The sequence below is a fragment of the Numenius arquata genome, chromosome 1, assembly GCF_964106895.1.
Source record: "Numenius arquata chromosome 1, bNumArq3.hap1.1, whole genome shotgun sequence".
Taxonomy (NCBI): Eukaryota; Metazoa; Chordata; class Aves; order Charadriiformes; family Scolopacidae; genus Numenius; species Numenius arquata.
The window spans coordinates 120,421,145-120,443,929 of NC_133576.1; the positions used below are offsets into that span (position 1 = coordinate 120,421,145).

At 36.7% G+C, this 22,785-nt stretch overlaps 1 protein-coding gene across 3 annotated transcripts in view; it reads left to right on the plus strand.

The window, feature by feature from the left end:
- The window catches only part of SACS (sacsin molecular chaperone), a 64,986-nt gene extending 44,091 nt beyond the window's left edge, over positions 1–20,895 (plus strand). For 2 of the 3 annotated variants that reach the window (XM_074147319.1, XM_074147327.1), the window contains 3 exons: positions 697–2,179; positions 4,608–4,699; positions 8,158–20,895. In XM_074147319.1, the coding sequence (XP_074003420.1) occupies positions 697–2,179; positions 4,608–4,699; positions 8,158–19,718 (13,136 nt within the window). In that variant the 3' untranslated portion in view covers positions 19,719–20,895. Of the gene's footprint in view, positions 1–696; positions 2,180–4,607; positions 4,700–6,725; positions 6,753–8,157 lie in introns of all 3 variants that reach the window. The other variant, XM_074147335.1, reaches the window with a different exon arrangement.
- Positions 20,896–22,785: the final 1,890 nt, after the last annotated feature.

Consider the following 22,785-nt stretch of genomic DNA (forward strand, 5'->3'; position numbering starts at 1 on the left):
TCAGTCTTGAAATCTGTTATTCTGGCAAAGTGTTTTACTTCTGTACAGAAGAAGCACATAGTGTAAATAGTGCTTACAGTCTACATAATAGTTATAATAGATAAGAATAAGAATTATTCTTTATTATTTATCTTTATTATTATCCTTATCTATTATAATAGATAAGGATAAGAAGCAAATTTTTGCTGAAATAATATTTTTAACTTGTGAAGTGAGTTTGTAAGACGCAGGATGTTTTTTCACAATATTTTACTTAAGAGCATGAATAAAAGCTTAGTTAATAAGTTCAGTGGCTTAATAATTCTGGGAATTACGCATTTAAATGTACAAGATTACTGTTTGCAAGCCTTCAAGATTTGCAAAGTATGAATGTACTAGAATACATCTTTAGTATATTAAATTGTTTTGGTTTTTTTTTTTCCTGAAAATATTGGAAAGATATAAGTATAGAGTTGAAGAAAATTACACTTTTTGTTGCTCACAGTTTGCTAAAATGCAAATATTTAATTGCAAAATAGAAGTGTGCTTGTTTTTTTGCTGTCAGTAAGCACTGAATTGTACGTTATCAGATTTAGCCTAGGTTCATCGCTGTTTTATAACTTTTTTTTTCTTACCCTTTTAAAATTTGTTCCTTAAGACCGTACTTGAAAAGCATGTTGTTTTAGGATTACTAATAGTTGTTTTTTATGTATACAGATGTCCCTAGCATTTTCAGTGGTGACCAGATTGGAATGCTTGATCCCCATCAAACCCTTTTTGGACCTCACGAATCAGGCCAGTGCTGGAATCTAAAAGAAGATAGCAAGGAAATCAATGAACTTACAGACCAGTTTGCTCCATTCATTGGTGTGTTTGGCAGCACTAAGGAAACCTTTAAGAATGGAAACTTTCCTGGTACCTTTTTTCGTTTCCCACTTCGTCTGCAGCCTTCCCAGCTGAGCAGCAATGTTTACGACAAACAGAAGGTTCTGGAGCTGTTTGAATCCTTCAGAGCAGATGCAGACACAGTATTGCTCTTCCTGAAGAGTGTTCAGGATGTGTCATTGCATGTTAGGGAAGCTGATGGAACCGAGAGGCTGATTTTTAGAGTAACTGCTAGTGAGAACAAGGCCTTGAAACATGAAAGACCAAATTCTATCAAGATCTTAGGAACTGCAATAAATCAGTATTGTAAAGGAGTTCCAAGCAATAGCATAACATGTGTGACATACCATGTAAATATAGTTGTAGAAGATGAGAGCATTAAGGACGCACAGAAAACATCTTGGTTGGTGTGTAATTGTGTAGGTGGTCGAGGAATGTGTACTGAACTGGATAGTTTAGCTGATGACTTGAAATTTGTTCCTACTGTTGGAATAGCCATGTCTTTATCAACTAATGAAGAAGAAAAAGGAGCTGTAGCAGACTTTTCAGGAAGAGCGTTTTGTTTTCTGCCTTTGCCTCCAGGTGAAGAAAGCAAAACTGGACTCCCAGTTCATGTTAGTGGTTTCTTTGGTCTTACAGACAATAGGAGGAGTATCAAATGGCGAGAGCTGGATCAATGGAGAGATCCAGCAGCTTTGTGGAATGATCTTCTCGTGGTGAATATTGTGCCAAAGGCATATACCACCCTTATTTTGGAAGCTATCAAACGAATGGAGACTGAGAAGAATTCGGATTTTCCATTGTCAGCTGAAAGAATTTATAGGTTATGGCCTGATGAGAACAAAATCAGGGTACCTTGGAAACCAATTGTAGTACCTCTCTTTAAAGAGCTGCTCCAGCATACCGTTATTTACTCAGTGAGTAATCAGTGGATACAGGTCGAACAGGTGCACTTTTCTGAAATGGATGAGAGTTTGGAGTACACACAGTCTGTTCTCAACTACCTCCAGAATTCAGGGAAGCAGATTGCCAAGGTACCAGCAAATATTGCTAGTGCAGTGCATCTTACTATTTCTGCTGCTAAAGCTGTGAAAAAAGTGACTCCTGCTGTAGTACGGCAAGTACTAAGGAAATCTGGACACAGTGGACCTGCTGAAGAGAAGCTTCATCTTTTAGAGTTTGTGCTTTCTGATGGAGTCTACAGTGAACTGATTGGATTGGAGCTTTTGCCATTACAAAATGGAAATTTTATTCCTTTTTCCTCATCTGTGTCAGAACAGGATGTAGTTTACATAACCTCAGAAGAATATCCCAGGTATACTTAATATTTTAAATACCGTTGTTTTTTTCAGTTTAAATGCTAAAACAGAGCTTCAGACTGTTATTTGCTTATCAGCACACAAGGTGATATGCAGAAGCCTGTAATATAATATAATAATGCATAGATATAGAACTCTGTTTTCTGTCCATACGCACAAACATGTACATATATCTCATTTGAAAAGTGACAGCTACTTGCCATTATAAGTTTATAGAGAATCATGTGATCTAGGCTTCAGGGGAATACCCCAGGATATATTTCAAATTAGCTTTCTTCTGAGAAGTATCAATATGAGGAGGTTAGAAACATGCATACTAGGAAGTACACTAAATTAGGTATTGATAAGAGCTTTTATTGAACTTGAAGCTTGAGATGACTTCAGGCTTTTTTTTGACACAACACTCTTATTTCCCGCAAAGGGCTTAGCACTAAACACTTACTGTTTTTTGGAAGTAAAAAGATACTCCCATGGAAAGAAGTGGGCTTGTCTTCTGCATCTGCTATGCCTTTTTTCTTTCCAGTCCCTCTCCAATTAATTTGTGGTCCTTGATTTTTTTCCAGCTGCATCAATGTTCCAATTAGGTTCACACTTCATCTACTGAAAAAGCTTGCACTGACACTGGGGAGGGGATAGGAAAGAGCAGGTTAGCTGGAATAAGTGACCTTGGGGTCACTGGGGGGAAAGCATGACTACTGCTTTTTATGTCTGTACTGGATTATACGTGTATAAAAGATTTAACAAATCTGGACACTTCTCCAAGTAATCTCTCTGAGTGCTTGAAGTCACTCAGACACACCAGATGTCTTAGCTGTAGTTGTTCCTTGTCATGAAGTGCTATCCATATGCATGTTCACAACTACCCCTCCTTCTCCTTTAGAACTCCCTTAGAGTTCCACTGATTTTGAACTTGAGAGAATGTGATACTTGGCATGCACTTTGCTGCTTTTACTGCCCTATGGACTGTTTATATGGGAAGTAGAGGTGGGTTGGAGTGTGCTAATATAGATATGATCAAGGCAAAAAGTGCTCCAAGTAAGGTCCTTACATATATTCAAACCACAATTTATATATAAACAACACATCTTCAAGAAAAGCAGTTGGATGCAGGTAACTGGTCTTCCGGCGTTGCTTGAGTATGGTTTGCTTTTTTCAAGTCTGCTGCTGTTCTTTTCCTGTTATATTTTAAAAGCATAATCTGTTTTGTTCTAGACAATTCAAGTTATTTATCAGAGGATTAACAGTACTCGGAGCCTGTGATCCTTGTGTCTTCTTTAAAAAATAATAATAATAAAAATTTCTCTGGCATCTGTTTTGAGATGACTTATCTGTTGCTATTCTTTTACTTTGTTTCTCCTTCCTGAAGTTAAGCCAGTGCAAAATATTCCCATGATGGGACCAACAAATTACAGTCCTGCTTCAGACTAGTCATAAGATACGTTTTTGGGGAATTTAATGATACTACTGTATCTTACTTGGTTTGTGTTCTGTTGCTAATGGACTTAGTTTGATTAGGGTTGTAGAACGTACACAAAAGCATGTTTTACCAGGTATAAATCTACTTGCTAGCTATGATAATACAGAAATCTAAAATAGTAGTGCTTTATTTGCCTCTATTCTTGCCTACAGTAATTATTTTTAATTCTAATGTTATAAGTACGATAAATGACTCATGCTAGATGTTTTAAAACGCTTTAAACTTAAGAGTTTGGCTCTTAAAAAGCTGAAATAAGCTCTTATGAATATCCTTCTGTTAATACCTGTGGAAGAACAAGAAAGATTCTGTGTTGGTTTATGTGTAACAGACATGCCTGCTGTCAGAATTAAACTAGATAGTTATGTTTGATTTCAGGAAGACCAAACTTCGAAAAACTATTTAGTTTTAAGTGCTAACATAAGGAAAGGGGAGGGAAGAGCAGGATGAGACCAACTCTTGGCTACGGTAATCTTAACCGCTGTCTACAGATCTTTTGGAATGCATAGATCTTTTGAAGTCCTAGAATTACATGTTGTATTTTTTGTATGCTTTCAAATAGAATCTTTAAGAGACATAGAATAGTGGGTCCTATTTTATCTTTTCTGGTTAAAATACAAACAGATGAAAATAGTTTTTGAATCCCATTTTGTCTATCAAAAGAAAACTTACTTAGACCTGCTTTGAAAAAGTTGGAAAAATTAGTTTCTTACTACTCTCTGCTTCTAAATGTATGATTTTCTCATTTGCAAGAAAACACCCACGGAAAGCCCAATTCTGCATATGAAAGCGATTGCTTTGTATGTGTCTTACCATCATGATTACTGTGCCGGTAATTTCTGTGCAGCATCATAAATAAATTAGATGCTTTGCTAATGTGCTTTTTTGTTTGTTTGTGTGTTTTTGTTTGTGTTTGGTTTTGTTTTTTTTTTTTTAAATGGTGTGCTTAGATCACTCTTTCCTGGCTTGGAAGGAAGGTTACTTTCTGATGACCTGAAGCCTGAGGTTCTATCTGCTTTGAAAGAAGCTGCCAAAAGCCGAGGTAATAAATCTTCTGTGTTCTCATATAGTGAAACAGATTGCTAATGGTTGAACAGACTGGTTATAAGCTCAAGCTTAAAGCAATGTCTTTCTGTATCTGAGTTAACATAAATAAATTGGTCATCTAAAAAAAAGTTTAAAATACAATAGACTGTTGTTTGAATTGGAAATGACACAAGTGAAAGTTATAAATGATCAAAAAGGCAAAGGCAAGGGAAGAAGGATGAAAACTTGCAGAAAAAAGAATAGCTATTCACTTACTAAAAAGTATGTATTCAAGGTTCAGTAATTGTGTGCAAATAGTATTCCACTGCTTAAGACAGTCAGAATTCTATTTTGCGTTTGTAGTGTCTGCATATGCAATAGCTATGTCATGGTTTTGGTATTGTGGATCATTTCTTATCTCACAATCGCAAGTGATCACATCAGTGTGTTTTTTTAAAACCAGAGGAAACTAGCTTAAGCATACTGTAGCCTCAAGCAAACTGTAGACCATATAATTTCATCAAGCATTCCCCAAGTCTTATTTCATAGCTTATGGTTGTGTCAATGTGGACCTACTGAAATACTTCCAATCTTGACCAAAAGACTTGGTGAAGAAGTTTGCTGCATCTATGTTTAACTGCCTTCAGATTTAATTTTTTTTTTTGCCTCTTTTCTACTCAGAGTTTGTCTGTATTTACCTTTCCACCCTTGTGTTTTGTTACGCATTTGACTGGTAAATTTGAAGTTTGACTATCAGAAGTCTTTTCATGTAAACACGTTGCAAAGAAGTCACTCCAGCTTATTTTTAAATTATATGAGTATATGGTGAGCTATCTTACTCTTCAGTGTCTAGAAAATCGACTTTTCAGAGAAAGATTCTTGTCTCTCTTCTTTTTTAAATTGCTCGGTTTAGCAGAATGCTTTTTTAGACTAAACCCATCAGAACCAGACATAGAAGGCTATAAATCATTGTGTTGATTTGCTTTTCTTGATACCCTTTATCAGGTCTTTAGTCATTCAGTCACAGTCTGTATTTCTTCAGCCTGTGTTCTGACCTTTTTTTCCCTTTGTATGGAAGACAAGAATATTAGCTTTGAATAATGCCAGTTCTTCATGATGATACCTTAAATTGACTTCTAAGATGTATTTTCCTAGACAGCTTCCTCCAAGTGAATGTCACAAAGCAGTCTGAAACCGTGCTTCAATTAAAAAAAAAAAAAATGAGCAAAACAAAATGGAGGTTTGACAGACTATATGTTTGAATGCATCTTAAACAGAAAAAGCAGAGGTGTCTATAATGAAAAAACCCACCCTATATATTCACAGAGCAATCCCATACTGAATTCTTCTAGGACATTCCTTCATTTCCAGTCTTGGTCTCTGAGTTGTGACAAAGTCTCTCTAGTCTTTTTAGTGCATGGGGAGATTTTTGATCACGTTTAAGGTCATGCTTCTGTCGCTCTTATTCCTCTGGCAGTTAGGTTGAATGACATTTTGGTAGGAACTTGCTCTTGGTTGGTAATATGCCTCTCATTGATTAGAAGAACATACATTTGTATATGAATATGACAAGTATAATTCTTCTGAATCTTCTAGAAATGACTAAGGACTTTTAGATAATACTTTGCAAGATTGTAGTGGCCTACTTTTCACTCTAGCTCCTCCTAAATTATTCTTCATTCTAAGATGTAAAGTACAACTGTAGTACCATCGAAGTTGTATGTTATTATAAATAATAAGTGTTAGAGAGGTTTTTGGCAGGTTTTGAAGCTTTACCTCTCAAAAATTTTACTTATATAGCTGTAGAAATTATATCAGAGAGATTCCTGGTACAGTTGCAGAAATAGAAACTTTCCAGTATTGTTTCTTTGGGAAGATGGGATGCAATTTTTTTTTTATTGTGTTGTACAAAGACAACCAGATCTTACTTTTGCTTTCCTAAAATGTATACTGTATTTTGCTACTTAATAACCATTTCTATATTTAGTATGTTAATGTGTAACTCGAGATGTTTTCTAAAAATTGATTTGATTATATTCTAGCCCAACAGCTTCTCTGGGGATTTTCAGGTACAGTTGTTGACTGAAGATGTACTGGTTTGGATTGAAGCGTGCTATTTGTGTGAATTTGGTGATCATCTATTCTCATTACCCCGGCTTTCTTGTAAACAAAGCTTACCAAATAGAGATGCCAAAAGATAGCTACCAAAGATAGCTATGTAAAGAATTCTAAATGCAACTGAGGGGAAAATGGATATTGATGAAGAAAACCTTGTAGTTATGTGACACAGAAATGATCCATATTTTCATTGGTTTTTTAATATATTTTTTTAGTAAATTCCCATGCCGTAGGAAGATATCCAGTATTTTAAGATCACATGTGTAGATTTTAAAAACAGTATATCTAAAGTTCTTTGCTCAAATAATGGGATTTAAGCTTAACTTTTAAGTAGATTCTTATCTTGCTGGCCCACTGCTGCAAGTATTTCTCGCTTTCACAAGGCTGCTGTGTTGCCTGCGTTTTCTGTTCAGTAGAACTAACAGAATATGTAGCTCTGGAGGCATGAAGTGAAATAAAATTTTTTTTTTTTTTCTGAAGGATATCTTGCTACAGATTTCCATCAGAGCAGGGACTGTAGATAATATCTTTAATTAGACTGTTGCTTTTAAGGACATGGCAGTGCTATCTAGATGGAAGAAAGAACTGAAATTCAAATAGATGTCTTGCTTCCATTTTTGTCATTGTTTTTGATATTGTTGGGAGGTAGTGGTATTTTTATATTTTGTACTATTTTCTTAGCCCTAGACTTTCTGTAGATTTTAATTATAAGCTGTCATAATGGTAATCAAGATATGAGCGATAACATATATTTCTATTAGTGAGGACTTTGATAGTAATAATAAAAGCATATACATCTAAACTGAGTTTTAGCAGTCGTTGCACAACTGAGTTTTGTTGCTTGTCAGTTTCAGTGTAAGATCATCTGCACCAAGCTGTTCTTTGCCATATCTAATAAATTATCTTTCAAATCTATTTGCATCTTTGCAGTTAAAAGACAGACAAGTAATGGGTTAGATTCTTATTTACTGCTAGGCAAATAGGTAGTGTAAAGAATCAACCAAACAAAAAAATACATTTGAAGAGTCTACTTTGATAGTAAATCTGTAATTGCTATGTATGCCTGAGAACTCATGTCAAACTAACAAATGTGATAACGTATTGATGATTTTCAATTTACTTTTTTACTAATATGGAATGTATTTGCTTTTAATTAACTCCTAAAAGCAATGGAAGCTGGTATCTGCAGTTTTATTTAACAAACAGCTTTTTCTACTAAAAACAAAAAAAGGCAGGACATGAGTTAGTTTTGGGGTGTTTTCTCTCTTTTTCTCCCTTCCCCCCCAACCAAAAGCACTTTGTTATGTAACTCTGCTCTGTGATTTTCATGGCTTTGCACTTTTGCTATAATTTCAGGAAGACCGTGCACTCAGCTGCAGCTTCTGAACCCGGAAAGATTTGCCCGGCTCATTAAAGAAGTTATGAATAGCACGTGGCCTGGCAGAGACATGGTGGTACAGTGGTATCCAGGTTTGGAAGAAAAAAATCACCCATCAGTTTCCTGGCTTAAGATGGTCTGGAAGAACCTATATATACATTTTTCTGATGACTTGAGTGTGTTTGATGACATGCCGCTTATCCCCAAGACACTGCTGGAGGAAAACCAAACATCAGTGGAACTGGTTAGGTTTAGGAATCCATCACCTATCATTCTGGAAGATGAATCTGAGACTCAGCTCCCGGAATATTTAGCTGATATTATTCAGAAAGTTGGTGGAGTTGTACTTAAGAAGCTAGATATTTCTATCCAACATCCGCTTATAAAAAAATATGTGCATCCACCATTACCAAGTGCTGTTTTACAAATAATGGAAAAAATGTCCTTGCAGAAGCTATGCAGTCAGGTTGCATCGTTCCCGTCAACACATAAAGATGCTCTTAGGGCATTCTTAGCTAGTTTAACTGATGTAAGTGAAAAAGAGAGAAGAATTATTCAGGAATTGCTAATATTTAAAAAAATCGAAAAATCATCTGATGAAAGCGTCCCTGTTTTTACTGGGCTAAAAGGTAGTAAAGTATTACACCACACTGCCAAAATTCCTCCTGGTCTAAGATTTTCTGTTCCAATAATTGACAGCAGTGATGAAGCTACTATTCGCTTAGCTAACCTGCTAAAAATAGAACAGCTAAAGAGCACAGATTGCTTGAAGTTTGTTATACAGGACATAAGAAGTGATTTTTATTCATACGATGAAATAACACAGATAATGCAATGGGTTCTTGAAAATCTGACTTTTCTGAAAAATGAGAATACAGATGTGATAGAGTGGCTGACATCACTAAAGTTTATTAAGATTTCAGAGGAAAATATAATGTCAGCAAACGAACTGTTTGATCCTGAGGTAGAACTTCTGCAAAACTTATTTTATGCTGAGGAGGAAATTTGCTTCCCTCCTGTTGTTTTTACATCTTCAGATATTCTTCATTCTCTGAGACAAATTGGCTTAAAAAATGAGGCCAATCTCGAGGAAAGTGATATTATGAGAGTGGCAAATAAAATTGAAAGTTTGCATGCTAACTCTAACGCTGATCATGATTTACTGTTAAGAAAAGCTAGAACTCTCTTGATGGTTTTGAACAAAAACCATACACTGCTTCACTCATCTGAAACAAAAGCTGCACTGAAAAAAATAAAATGGATCCCTGCATGTAAGGAAAGACCTCCCAATTATCCAGGGTCCTTAGTTTGGAAAGGAGACCATTGCAATCTGTGTTCGCCACCAGAAATGTGTGATATAGCTCACGCAATTTTAGTTGGTTCCTCAGTTCCTCTTGTGGAAAATGTACTGTTGGATACAGAAAAAGCCCTTGGCATCCCCACCAAGCCCAGTATAAAAGCAGTCTTAAAACATTTCAAGGTGGTGGTTGATTGGCACAGTTCTAAAACCTTCAGTGATGAGGACTATTATCAATTTCAGCATATCTTGCTTGAGATTTATGGATTTATGCATGATCATCTAGAAGAAGGCAAAGAAGCTTTTAGAGCCCTGAAATTTCCCTGGGTTTGGACAGGTAAAACATTTTGTTCCCTCACACAAGCAGTAATAAAGTCAGTACCTGATCTCGATCTCCAACCTTATCTACATTATGTGCCAAAAACGATGGCGAAGTTTCACCAGTTGTTTATATGTTGTGGTTCAATTGAGCAGTTAACACCAGACCATGTTTCTATGGTCATTCAGAAAATATATCTGAAAAGCGAGCAGCCTCTTTCAGAACAAGAGAGTAAACAAAATCTTCACATTATGTTGAGCATCATAAGGTGGCTGTACAGCAATCAGATTCCTGCAAGTCTGCATACGCCCATGCCACTCTACAGTGGCAAACTTCCCTATAAACTTGCAATGAGGCCAATTCACGAGTGCTGTTACTGCGATATCAAAGTGGATGACTTAAACGATTTGCTTGAAGATTCTGTTGAACCGATAATTTTGGTGCATGAAGACATACCAATGAAAACCGCTGAGTGGTTAAATGTCCCATGCCTTAGCACAAGATTGATTAATCCAGAAAATATGGGATTTGAGCAATCTGGGCAAAGAGAGCCTCTGACTGTAAGAATTAAAAACATTTTGGAAGAATACCCTTCCATTTCAGATATCTTTAAAGAGCTTCTTCAAAATGCTGATGATGCTAATGCAACGGAATGCAATTTCCTGATTGACATGAGAAGAAATATGGATATAAGAGAGAATCTTCTGGATCCAGGAATGGCAGCATGTCATGGCCCAGCTTTGTGGTCATTCAATAATTCTGAATTTTCTGACTCTGATTTCCTAAATATAACTCGATTAGGAGAGTCTTTAAAAAGGAGTGAAGTTGACAAAGTAGGAAAATTTGGACTGGGATTCAATTCTGTTTATCATATCACTGATGTTCCTATTATTTTGAGCCGGGAGTTCATGATTATGTTCGATCCAAACGTTAACCATATCAGTAAGCATATTAGAGATAAATCTAACCCTGGGATCAAAATCAACTGGAGTAAACAACAGAAGAGGCTGCGAAAGTTTCCCAATCAGTTTAAGCCATTTATAGGAGTTTTTGGCTGCCAGCTGCCACTGACTGTAGAATCTCCTTACAGCTACAAAGGAACTCTTTTCAGGCTGTCCTTTAGAACTCAGCAGGAAGCTAAAGTGAGTGAAGTCAGCAGTGCGTCTTACAATACAGCAGACATTTACTCTCTTGTGGATGAGTTTAGCATTTGTGGTCATAGACTGATAATATTTGCTCAGAGTGTAAATTCAATGGTTTTAAAATACTTGAAAATTGAAGCAGATGATCCTGGGGTGGCACAGGATGTTGTCACTATCAAAAAAAATCTGTGTTCTTCCAAAGCCTTGACTGCCCCAAATGTAAGTGTCTTAAAGGAAGCAGCTAAACTCATGAAGGTCTGCAATGGCAGTAATAAAAAACTTCCCACTGAAACACCAAAGTCTTCATGTATCTTACAGATAGTAGTAGAAGAATTTCACCATGTATTTAGACGGATCGCTGATTTACAGTCTCCGCTTTTCAGAGGTACAGAAGATGATCCAGCTTCTTTCTTTGAAATGGCTAAATCAGGACAGATGAAAAGATCAGCCGATGAATTGCCACAGAAAACAGTAGATTCAACAACATGGCTCATATGTTCTTGCATGGACACTGGAGATGCTTTAAAATTTTCATTACATGAAAGTGGACGAAGACTAGGTCTTGTTCCCTGTGGTGGAGTAGGAGTGTTGCTCTCTGAAACCCAGGATCAAAAGTGGATTGTGAAACCTAATTGCAACAACATAGGTGAAGTATTCTGCTATTTACCTCTACGAATCAAAACAGGCTTACCTCTTCATATAAATGGCTGCTTTGCAGTTACTTCAAATCGGAAAGAAATCTGGAAAACAGACACAAAGGGAAGATGGAATACAGTATTCATGAGGCATGTTATTGTAAAAGCCTACATAGAAGCCCTTTGTGTTCTGCGTGACATGGCAATCAATGGCGAGCTAGTTGACTACAGTTACTGTGCAGTGTGGCCAGATCCCGATTCAGTTCATGATGATTTTTCTGTTATTTGTCAAGGGTTTTATGAAGACATAGCTCACATGAAAAACAAAGAAGGGATCAAAGTGTTTTCTGATGGTTTCTCTTGGGTTTCCATGAAGAATGTAAGGTTTTTAGATGATTCTATACTGAAACGACCAGATGTTGGACCATCAGCCTTTAAGATCTTTCAGAAGTACCTTAAAAAAACGGGTTCCAAGAATCTGTGTGCTGTAGATCTTCCATCCTGGGTAAAGACAGGATTTGAAGAAGCAGGATGCAAGTACATATTATTGGAGAACACTTTTTCTGAGAAACAGTTCTTTTCTGAGGTGTTTTTCCCTAATGTTCAGGAGATTGATGCAGAGCTGCGTGATCCTTTGATGCGTTATGTTCTCAATGAAAAAGTTGAGGACTTCTCAGGAATTCTTCGTGTTACTCCGTGTATTCCCTGTTCATTGGATGGACATCCATTAGTTACACCATCAAGACTGATCCATCCTGAAGGAAGAGTTGCAAAGTTATACGATGCTGAGGATGGAAGATTTCCTTATGGCACCACTCAGGATTATCTTAACCCAGTTATTTTGGTTAAACTTGTTCAGTTGGGAATGGCTAAAGATGATATTTTATGGGAAGATCTGATGGAACGTGCAGAGTCAGTAGCCGAAGTTAACAAGATTGATCATGCTGCAGCTTGTCTTAGAAGCAGTATTATAGTGAGTCTTATTGATGAAAAACTAAAATCTAGGGACCCTAGAGCTAAAGAATTTGCTGCAAAATGTCAAACCATCCCTTTCCTTCCTTTCCTTAGCAAACCAGCAGGCTTCTCACTGCACTGGAAAGGCAGTGATTTTCAGCCTGAAGCAATGTTTTCAGCAATTGATCTTTTCACTGCTGATCATCAAGATACAGTTTGCCTAATACAACCAATTCTTAATGAAAATTCCCACTCCTTTAAAGGTTGCGGTGCTCTGTCATTAGCTGTCAAAGAGTTCTTGGGTTTACTGAAGAAACCAGCTGTTAATTTGGTCATAAATCAGTTAGAAGAAGTTGCAAAGTCATTTGATGGAATCACGTTATATCAAGAAAATATCACTAATGCTTGTTACAAATACCTACATGAAGCAATGTTACAGAATGAATCAACAAAAGCTATGATAATTGAACAACTGACAAACTGTAATTTTATTCTGGTTGAGAATGTGTATGTTGATCCAACAAAAGTGTCTTTTCATTTGAATTTTGAAGCAGCACCCTACCTCTATCAGTTGCCTAATAAATATAAAAACAGTTTCCGTGAGCTATTTGAAAGTGTGGGTGTAAGACAGGCTTTTACAGTTGAAGATTTTGCTGTAGTTCTGGAATTAATAGATCAGGAAAGAGGGAACAAACAACTGACAGAAGACAACTTTCAGCTGTGCAGGAGAATAATTAGTGAAGGAATATGGGGCCTCATTAGAGAGAAGAAGCAGGAATTTTGTGAGAAAAAGTATGGCGAGATTTTGTTACCTGATACTCGTCTTGCACTTCTGCCTGCAAAATCTTTGTGTTACAATGACTGTCCGTGGATTAAAGTTAAAGACACAACCGTTAAATATTGTCATGGTGATATTCCAAGAGAAGTTGCAGTAAAGCTTGGAGCAATACCAAAACGTCATAAAGCTTTAGAAAGATATGCGTCCAATATCTGTTTTACTACCCTTGGAACAGAGTTTGGCCAGAAAGAAAAATTGACAAGTAGAATTAAAAGCATTCTTAATGCCTACCCGTCAGAAAAAGAAATGCTGAAAGAGCTCCTTCAGAATGCAGATGATGCAAAAGCTACGGAGATCTGTTTTGTGTTTGATCCTAGGCAGCATCCAGCTGATAGAATATTTGATGAGAAATGGGCACCACTTCAAGGACCAGCACTGTGTGTTTACAACAACCAGCCTTTTACAGAAGATGATATTCGAGGAATTCAGAACCTTGGAAAAGGTACAAAAGTAGGAAATCCCTGTAAAACTGGACAATATGGTATAGGTTTCAATTCTGTTTATCATATTACTGATTGCCCTTCTTTCATATCTGGCAATGATATACTTTGTATTTTTGATCCTCATGCTAGATACGCACCAGGTTCAACATCGACAAGTCCTGGCCGCATGTTTAGAGATTTAGATGCAGATTTCAGAACACAGTTCTCAGATGTACTGGACCTCTATTTAGGAGATCACTTTAAACTGGATAATTGCACGATGTTTAGGTTTCCTCTTCGAAATGGAGAAATGGCAAAAGTATCAGAAATTTCCTCAGTTCCGTGTTCGGATAGAATGGTCCAAAATCTATTAGATAAGCTGCGTACAGATGGAGCAGAACTCTTAATGTTTTTGAACCATATGGAAAAAATTTCTATTTGTGAGATAGAAAAAACAACAGGAGCACTGAATGTGTTATATTCTGTACAAGGCAAAATCACTGATGGAGACAGACTGAAACGAAAGCAATTTCATGCATCTGTAATTGACAGTGTAAGTAAAAAAAAGCAGCTAAGTGAAATACCCGTGCAACAGATTACTTACACAATGGATACTGAAGACTCTGAAGGAAATCTTACAACTTGGTTAATTTGTAACAGGTCAGGCTTTTCTGCCATGGAAAAGGTATCCAAAAGTGTGGTTTCAGCCCACAAGAATGAGGACATTACGCTTTTTCCACGTGGCGGGGTAGCAGCTTGCATTACTCACAATTACAAAAAACCCCACAGAGCGTTCTGTTTCTTACCATTATCATTAGAAACTGGATTACCTTTTCATGTGAATGGACACTTTGCTCTGGATTCTGCAAGAAGAAATCTGTGGCGTGACGATAATGGTGTTGGAGTAAGAAGTGACTGGAATAGTAGCCTAATGACAGCACTGATAGCACCGGCCTATGTTGAACTGCTGATTCAGCTGAAGAAACGGTATTTCCCAGGCACTGATCCTACAGTATCAGTGCTGCAAAACACACCTGTTCATGTTGTGAAAGACACTTTAAAAAAATTTTTATCCTTTTTTCCAGTTAATAGACTTGATATTCAGCCGGATTGGTATTGCTTAGTGAAAGCAGTTTACAGTTGCATTTATGAAGATCTGAAGCGTCTTTTACCTGTTATGCGAGCTCCAAATATTGATGGTTCTGATTTGCATTCTGCTGTTATCATCACATGGGTTAATATGTCTACTGTGAACAAAGGCAGGCCATTCTTTGACAATTTACTACAAGATGAATTGCAACATCTCAAAAATACAGAATACAACATCACAACGCGGAAGACAGTGGCTGAAAATGTTTACAGACTCAAGCATTTACTCTTAGAAATTGGATTTAATTTGGTGTATAACTGTGATGAAACTGCAAATCTTTACCACTGTCTGGTAGATGCAGATATTCCTGTCACCTATGTGACACCTGCTGATGTCCGATCATTTTTGATGACATTTTCTTTTCCAGACTCTAATTGCCACATTGGAAAGTTACCCTGTCGTCTTCAGCAGACAAATTTGAAACTCTTCCATAGTCTCAAACTTCTGGTTGACTACTGTTTTAAAGATGCAGAAGAAAATGAAATCCAAATTGAGGGCTTGCCACTCCTCATTACTCTTGACAATGTTTTGCAAATTTTTGATTCAAAGCGACCAAAGTTCTTAACAACATACCATGAGCTGATTCCACCTCGCAAGGATCTCTTTATGAACACGTTGTACTTGAGATACAACAATATTTTACTTAGCAGTGAAGTAGCGAAAGTCTTCGATATCAAAAGTTTTGCTGAATTGCTATCATCTGTGTTGCCGAGGGAATATAAAACTAGAAATTGTATGAAATGGAAGGACAACTTTGCAAGTGAATCTTGGCTTAAAAATGCCTGGCACTTTATTAGTGAGTCTATAAATATAAAGGAAGAGCAAGAAGATACGCAAGCAAAATTCGATGATGTTGTTGAAACTTTGAAGGACTGGACTTTGCTCCCAGGTGTAAGGTTTACTGTCTCGGCTAATCACCTTGTTGTGCCAGAGTGTGATGTTCTGCTGCCACTCAGCATTATGCATATAGCTGTTTTTCCAAATGCTCAGAGCGATAAAGTCTTCCATGCTTTAATGAAAACAGGCTGTATTCAGTTGGCATTGAACAAAATTTGCTCCAAAGACAGTGCTTTAGTGCCTTTGTTGTCAGGATGTACAGCAAATATAGATAATCCTTCAAGCATTCTGAAAGCCATACAATATATGGTACAAACATCAACTTTTAGGACTGAAAAGTTAGCAGAAAGTGATTTTGAGGCTCTCTTAATGTACTTCAATTGCAATTTATGTCATTTGACATCTCAGGATGACATTAAAATTTTAAAGTCTCTTCCATGTTATAAATCGATCAGTGGCCGATACATCAGCATTTCAAAATACGGGACGTGTTACGTTCTTACGAAAAACATCCCATCAGTAGAAGTAGACAGATGGACACAGTCAACTTCATCAGCTTTTCTTGAAGAGAAGATTCATTTGACAGATCTGTACACTGTGCTTGGCTGTGTCTCTGTGGATGATCTTGAAGTGTACTTGAAACATCTTTTGCCAAAGATTGAAAGTCTGTCTTACGATGCAAAATTAGAACACTTGATCTACCTAAAGAATAGGCTAACTAGCATTGAAGAAACTTCAGAAATGAAAGAACAGCTGTTTGAAAAGCTTGAAAGCATTTTGATCATTCATGATGCAAGCAATAGATTAAAACCTGCAAAATATTTTTATGACAGGACTGTAAAAGTCTTTGAAGTTATGCTTCCTGAAAAGTTCTTTATACCTCAGGATTTTTTTAAGAAACTAGAGCAACTTACAAAACCAAAAAACCAAGCTGCATTCCTTCCATCATGGGTAACTTTTCTACGACATATTGGATTGAAATTCGTCATTTCACAGCAACAGTTACTGCAGTTTGCTAAGGAGATCAGCATGCGAGCGAATACAGAAAACTGGTCTAAAGAAACATTACAGAATACTGTTGATGTCCTCCTCCATCACATATTTCAAGAAAGAACTGACCTTTTGTCAGGAAATTTTCTGAAAGAATTATCATTAATTCCTTTTCTGTGCCCTGAACGAGCTCCAGCAGAATTTGTTAGATTTCATCCTCAGTATCAAGAAGTTAATGGGACACTTCCTCTTATACGATTCAATGGGGCACAGGTGAATCCTAAATTCAAACAGACTGATGTGTTGCAGTTGCTGTGGACTTCATGTCCCATTCTTCCTGAGAAAGCAACACCTCTAAGCATCAAAGAGCAAGAGGGAAGTAGTCTTGGTGCGCAAGAACAACTCGAACAAGTCTTAACTATGCTGAATGTTAATTTGGACCCTCCTCTTGACAAAGTTATCAATAACTGCAGGAACATATGCAATATAACGACTTTGGATGAGGACATGGTGAAAACTAGGGCCAAGGTCCTAAGAAGCATTTATGAATTTCTTAGTACAGAGAAAAGGGAATTCCGCTTTCAACTTCGAGGAGTTTCTTTTGTAATGGTGGAAGAAGGTTGGAAGCTCCTTAAGCCTGAAGAGGTGGTAATAAACCTTGAGTATGAATCTGATTTTAAACCTTATCTTTACAAACTTCCTTTAGAACTTGGTACTTTCCATCAGTTATTTAAACATTTGGGTACTGAAGATATTATTTCAACAAAGCAGTACGTTGAAGTTCTAGGTCGCATATTCAAGAGCTCGGAAGGAAAGCAATTGGATCCTAATGAAATGCGCACGGTTAAAAGAGTAGTTTCTGGCCTGTTCAAAAGTCTTCAGAATGATTCTGTCAAGGTTAGGAATGACCTTGAGAATATGAGGGATTTTGCCCTTTACCTTCCGAGTCAAGATGGTAGGTTGGTAAAGTCTAGTATCTTAGTTTTTGATGATGCACCTCACTACAAAAGCAGAATCCAAGGTAACATTGGTGTGCAAATGCTTGTTGATCTTAGCCAGTGTTACTTAGGCAAAGACCACGGTTTTCACACTAAGTTGATAATGTTATTCCCTCAAAAATTGAGGCCTCGCTTACTTAGCAGTATTCTTGAAGAACAGTTGGATGAAGAGTCGCCCAAAATTTGTCAGTTTGGAGCATTATGTTCTTTGCAGGGAAGGTTACAGTTACTGTTGTCTTCGGAACAATTCATCACAGGGCTCATTAGGATTATGAAGCATGAAAATGACAATGCTTTTTTAGCTAATGAAGAAAAAGCAGTTAGACTTTGCAAAGCTTTGCGAGAAGGCTTGAAAGTTTCCTGTTTTGAGAAGTTGCAAACAACGTTAAGAGTTAAAGGTTTTTCTCCTATTCCCCACAGCAGAAGCGAAACATTTGCTTTCCTGAAGAGGTACGGAAATGCAGTAATACTTCTTTACATACAGCATTCTGACAGCAAAGACATAAATTTCCTGTTAGCATTAGCAATGACCTTAAAATCTGCAACTGACAACCTGATTTCTGATACCTCATATTTAATTGCCATGCTGGGTTGTAATGATATTTACCGGATCAGTGAAAAGCTTGACAGTTTAGGAGTGAAGTACGACTCTTCTGAGCCATCAAAACTTGAACTACCAACACCTGGCACTCCTATACCAGCCGAAATTCACTATACGCTTCTTATGGATCCAATGAATGTATTTTACCCTGGTGAATATGTTGGTTACCTGGTTGATGCTGAAGGTGGTGATATATATGGATCATATCAACCAACTTACACCTATGCAATCATTGTACAAGAAGTGGAAAGAGAAGATGATGAAAATCCCAGTTTTCTAGGGAAGGTTTACCAGATCGATATTGGATATAGTGAGTATAAAATAGTGAGCTCTCTTGACCTGTACAAATTTTCAAGACCGGAGGAAAGTTCTCAAAGCAGGGATAGCACACCTTCTACCCCAACCAGTCCTACAGAATTTCCAGCACATGGACCGAGGACTATTCCACCTCTCTTCGCTGGTAGGGAGAGCCACAAAACAATGTCCTCAAAACATCATTCTCCAAAAAAGATAAAGTCAAACTCATTGCCAGAAATATTAAGAGAAGTGACATCTGTGATTGAACAGGCTTGGAAGCTTCCAGAATCTGAAAGAAAAAAGATTATTAGGAGGCTGTATCTTAAATGGCATCCAGATAAAAATGCAGAGAATCTTGATATAGCTAACGAAGTTTTCAAACATCTACAGAATGAGATTAACAGGCTAGAAAAACAGGCCTTTATGGATCAAAATATGGATAGAGCCTCAAGAAGACCATTTTCATCCTCTGCTTCTCGATTTCAGTCGGATAAGTTTTCATTTCAGAGATTTTATACTTCATGGAATCAAGAAGCAACAAGCCACAAATCTGAAAGGCAGCAGTATAAAGAAAAGTGTCCATCTTCCACGGCGCCATCTTACTCGCAACGCTTTTTCGTCCCACCTACATTCAGGTCCGTTGGCAATCCTGTAGAGGCACGTCGGTGGCTTAGGCAGGCCCGAGCTAACTTCTCAGCTGCAAGAAATGACCTTCATAAAAATGCCAATGAATGGGTATGCTTTAAGTGCTACCTTTCTACTAAACTAGCCTTGATTGCAGCTGACTATGCTGTGAAGGGCAAATCAGACAAAGATGTAAAACCAGCAGCCCTTGCACAAAAAATAGAGGAATATAGTCAGCAACTTGAAGGGCTTACAAATGATGTTCAGACATTGGAAGCTTACGGAGTAGATAGCTTAAAAACTAGGTATCCTGACTTACTTCCCTTCCCACAGATTCCCAATGATAGATTTACTTCAGAAGTTGCTATGAGAGTGATGGAATGTACTGCTTGTATCATAATAAAACTTGAGAACTTTATACAACAGAAAGTCTAAGGGATTTGAAGAGGTCAGGGAACTGTTTCGTCCAGAGCTTAGGTATTTCATGTGACAGGATGCAAACGCGATTGTGCAGACCACTGAACGTCCGAGAGGTTACACATTGCCAAGCAGTTTAGAAGCGTAGTGCACAAAGGTGGGTGGTACTGAAGTACTTAGAATTGAAATTTATTTAAACGGGATTTTTTTTTAAACTGAGCCTGCTGTATGAGCAAACTGTAAAACGTGAATATTTTTTAAAATTTGCAAGGAAACTGAGCTGCAAAAGTTAGCTTTATGTACAATAATGTAATTAATTGGCATATTATTGAACTGCACTTTATATAACCAAAGCTTAGCTTTCTGTTAGATGAAGCCTGTAATTATAACTCCTTATTAGATTTTTATTTCATTTAATATAATGTTTCCAAAATGGTAATGTCAGCTTTCAATGTACTAATCTTAAGACTGGACATACTATGAAATGGGAGTTGGGATGGAAATTAAAATAACTTTGGAGGTATTGCTCCAAGGCATTTCTGTATTCTTTTGTGTTCTGTGGACATTTGTGTCACTCATAGTAATACTCTTTATCAGCTGGATCTGATTATAAATTTGCTGCAGCATCACATTGTGAACGTTTAAAGGATTGTTTAGTACCTGTGAACTGGTACAATTATTTTCATGCTGAATGATGATACTTGATTTAACATGCAACTTCATGTCATGCATTGATTGCATTTCCTTTATTATAAAATAAATAAGTATTTAATTTACTTTTTTTTTCTAGAGCCTGTCATCTTTTGTTTAATGAAAAATGCATGTGGATGATATAAAATCAGTGAACATTATTATACGGTGTTTTATGATTTTTTTTTTTTTTTAAACCAAAACTCAGTTTTCAGATGTCTAAATGTTTGAGTTACTTTTTTTTTTTCCTGCGTGTGTGCCTTTGTGTGTGTACATATATATATATTTTTCCACAAACAAACATCAATAATAGTACAATTCAGAAACCCATTTTTGGTGTACACTGAACACTGGGTTTTGTTACATGTTTAAAGGTGCTGCAATGTAATGCTCTTTATTTTATTGTTCACTAAAGCCCTAGAGAAGCCTGATTTCTAGTTCACGCTCTTTCTTTTATAGTTTGTAATACTTTTGGTAATGTCATGCAATATGTTCAACGTTAGCTATTTGTAAAAAAAACTTAAAAAAAATAAAAAAAATATGGAAGGATAACGCTGAATGGAAGGGTTTTTCTTTGCTGGATCAGTCACGTTTAACTTAAATGTTGTGTTACTACAATTGTTTACTTGACAGCACAGTGAAACTGTAATTTAACTTAAAGAATGCAAAGGATAATAAACAAGAGTGAGCTTGCAGGGCTGAAACAGTGTTGTAATCCAAAACCAAAAAATCATGGTGAAGGCTTCTCCAGTTTTGTGCAAATTGTAAAGGGCTTGTTCTCTCCTGAAAAACCTTGCAAATTGTAGTGGGAAGAAATGTGATGTTTGGGAAACGATGCTGCTTCTGATTGTGAAGCCCTATTACTATTTCTGCTACTAGATATTAAGTGCCATAATTTTAATAAAGAAAAATGCAAACATACACTTCAGCCTGATGTGTTTTGGTTTCATAAAGTAGACTAAATTACCTATTATTTCATGCTTACTTTTATATAGGTAAATACACAACCTCTTTTCAATTGGTTACAAATAATTGCACTAATATGAGAATACTATTAAAAAGGAAAAATGTATTTTTTCTTTCAATGACAAATGTTTGCAGTTTTCTCAAATAAATTGTACATTTTGCTGAATTTCGCAATAAATAGCATGTAAGCAAAACACAAATCCTGCTGTGCCATGAAGTAAATCAGTTTAGTTAATTCCCTATGTTTTTTAAACAGATTCATTTGTGGCTCTTACGTACTTTGTGCACATAGTCAGATGAATAGTATTGAGGGTAAGCAAAATACTAACAAAAGGAAACAGTTCTCATTGTCTTTTTCAGTTTAAATGGAGCTAAAACATCAGGAAAACAGTAGCATGAAAACAAGTAACAAAGCAATATGAACACTTCTTTTTTCTTGAAGGAAATCATTGAAGCACATGCTGTTTTGTAAGCAACTTATGTTGCTTTACTGATATTATTATGAACCATTAAAATGGCTGTACAGAACTGCTATGCTGTTTTGGTTTTATTTTGTATATTTTGTATATATTGTTGAGTGCTGACTCTGTGAGAAAGCTTCCTAAGACCTGGCACCATTTTCTAATGGTCTGAAGTAATTATAAATATTGAACCAAGGTAAGCAAGAAAACCTGAATGACACAGAAAAATTCACTTATTCTATTATTCCTGGGTTGATACCATCAATTACTTGCAATAAAACTTATGTATCGATGTAGAGAGAGAGGCAAAATTGATGTCTCAATTGGAAGTCTCTTATTTTCTTTATTGGCTTAACTCACCGTAACAGCCTAGATAAAGAGGCCTTATGAGACCGGGAAACCATATTGTGATAGAAACTGATTTCATAAGTGCCATTTAATTCCTGTTTATAAATAAGTAGAGCTTAATTCATGGTTCCTTTTGGCTCTGCTGAGAACTTTGGGAAACGGAGAATAAGATATTTGTTCCTAAGTTGGGCATGGAAGCTCAGAACAGTTACTACGTGATGATTCCTTAGTAAGGGTCTGTAGAAGTAAATGTTAGCATGTAGGTTCCACAAAAATACCCGAATGTAAGTAATTCTGCACATTACACAAGTTCACAGGAGAGAAAACGTCTTTACAGCCAGGTGTCTGTCCTGGTTATCTTCCACGGCTACCAGGAATGTGTCTAGGAAAAGCAGCTTCTGTAGTCCTGCCTCCCAGGCGTGAGGCTTAGCCAAGATCGGGGGTACAGGAAACTGATTTAACTGTACATTTAGCGACTTAAATCTAAGCAACTGTGGTTGAAAGAAGCCTTTCAGGTTTGTTACTATTTATCTTCTTGTGGAAGCTTTAAAAGTTTTCCTCTAAAACAATGCCACCAGCACCTGTTCTAAAAATGTTCTAAAATGGGCACTTGCAAGAAA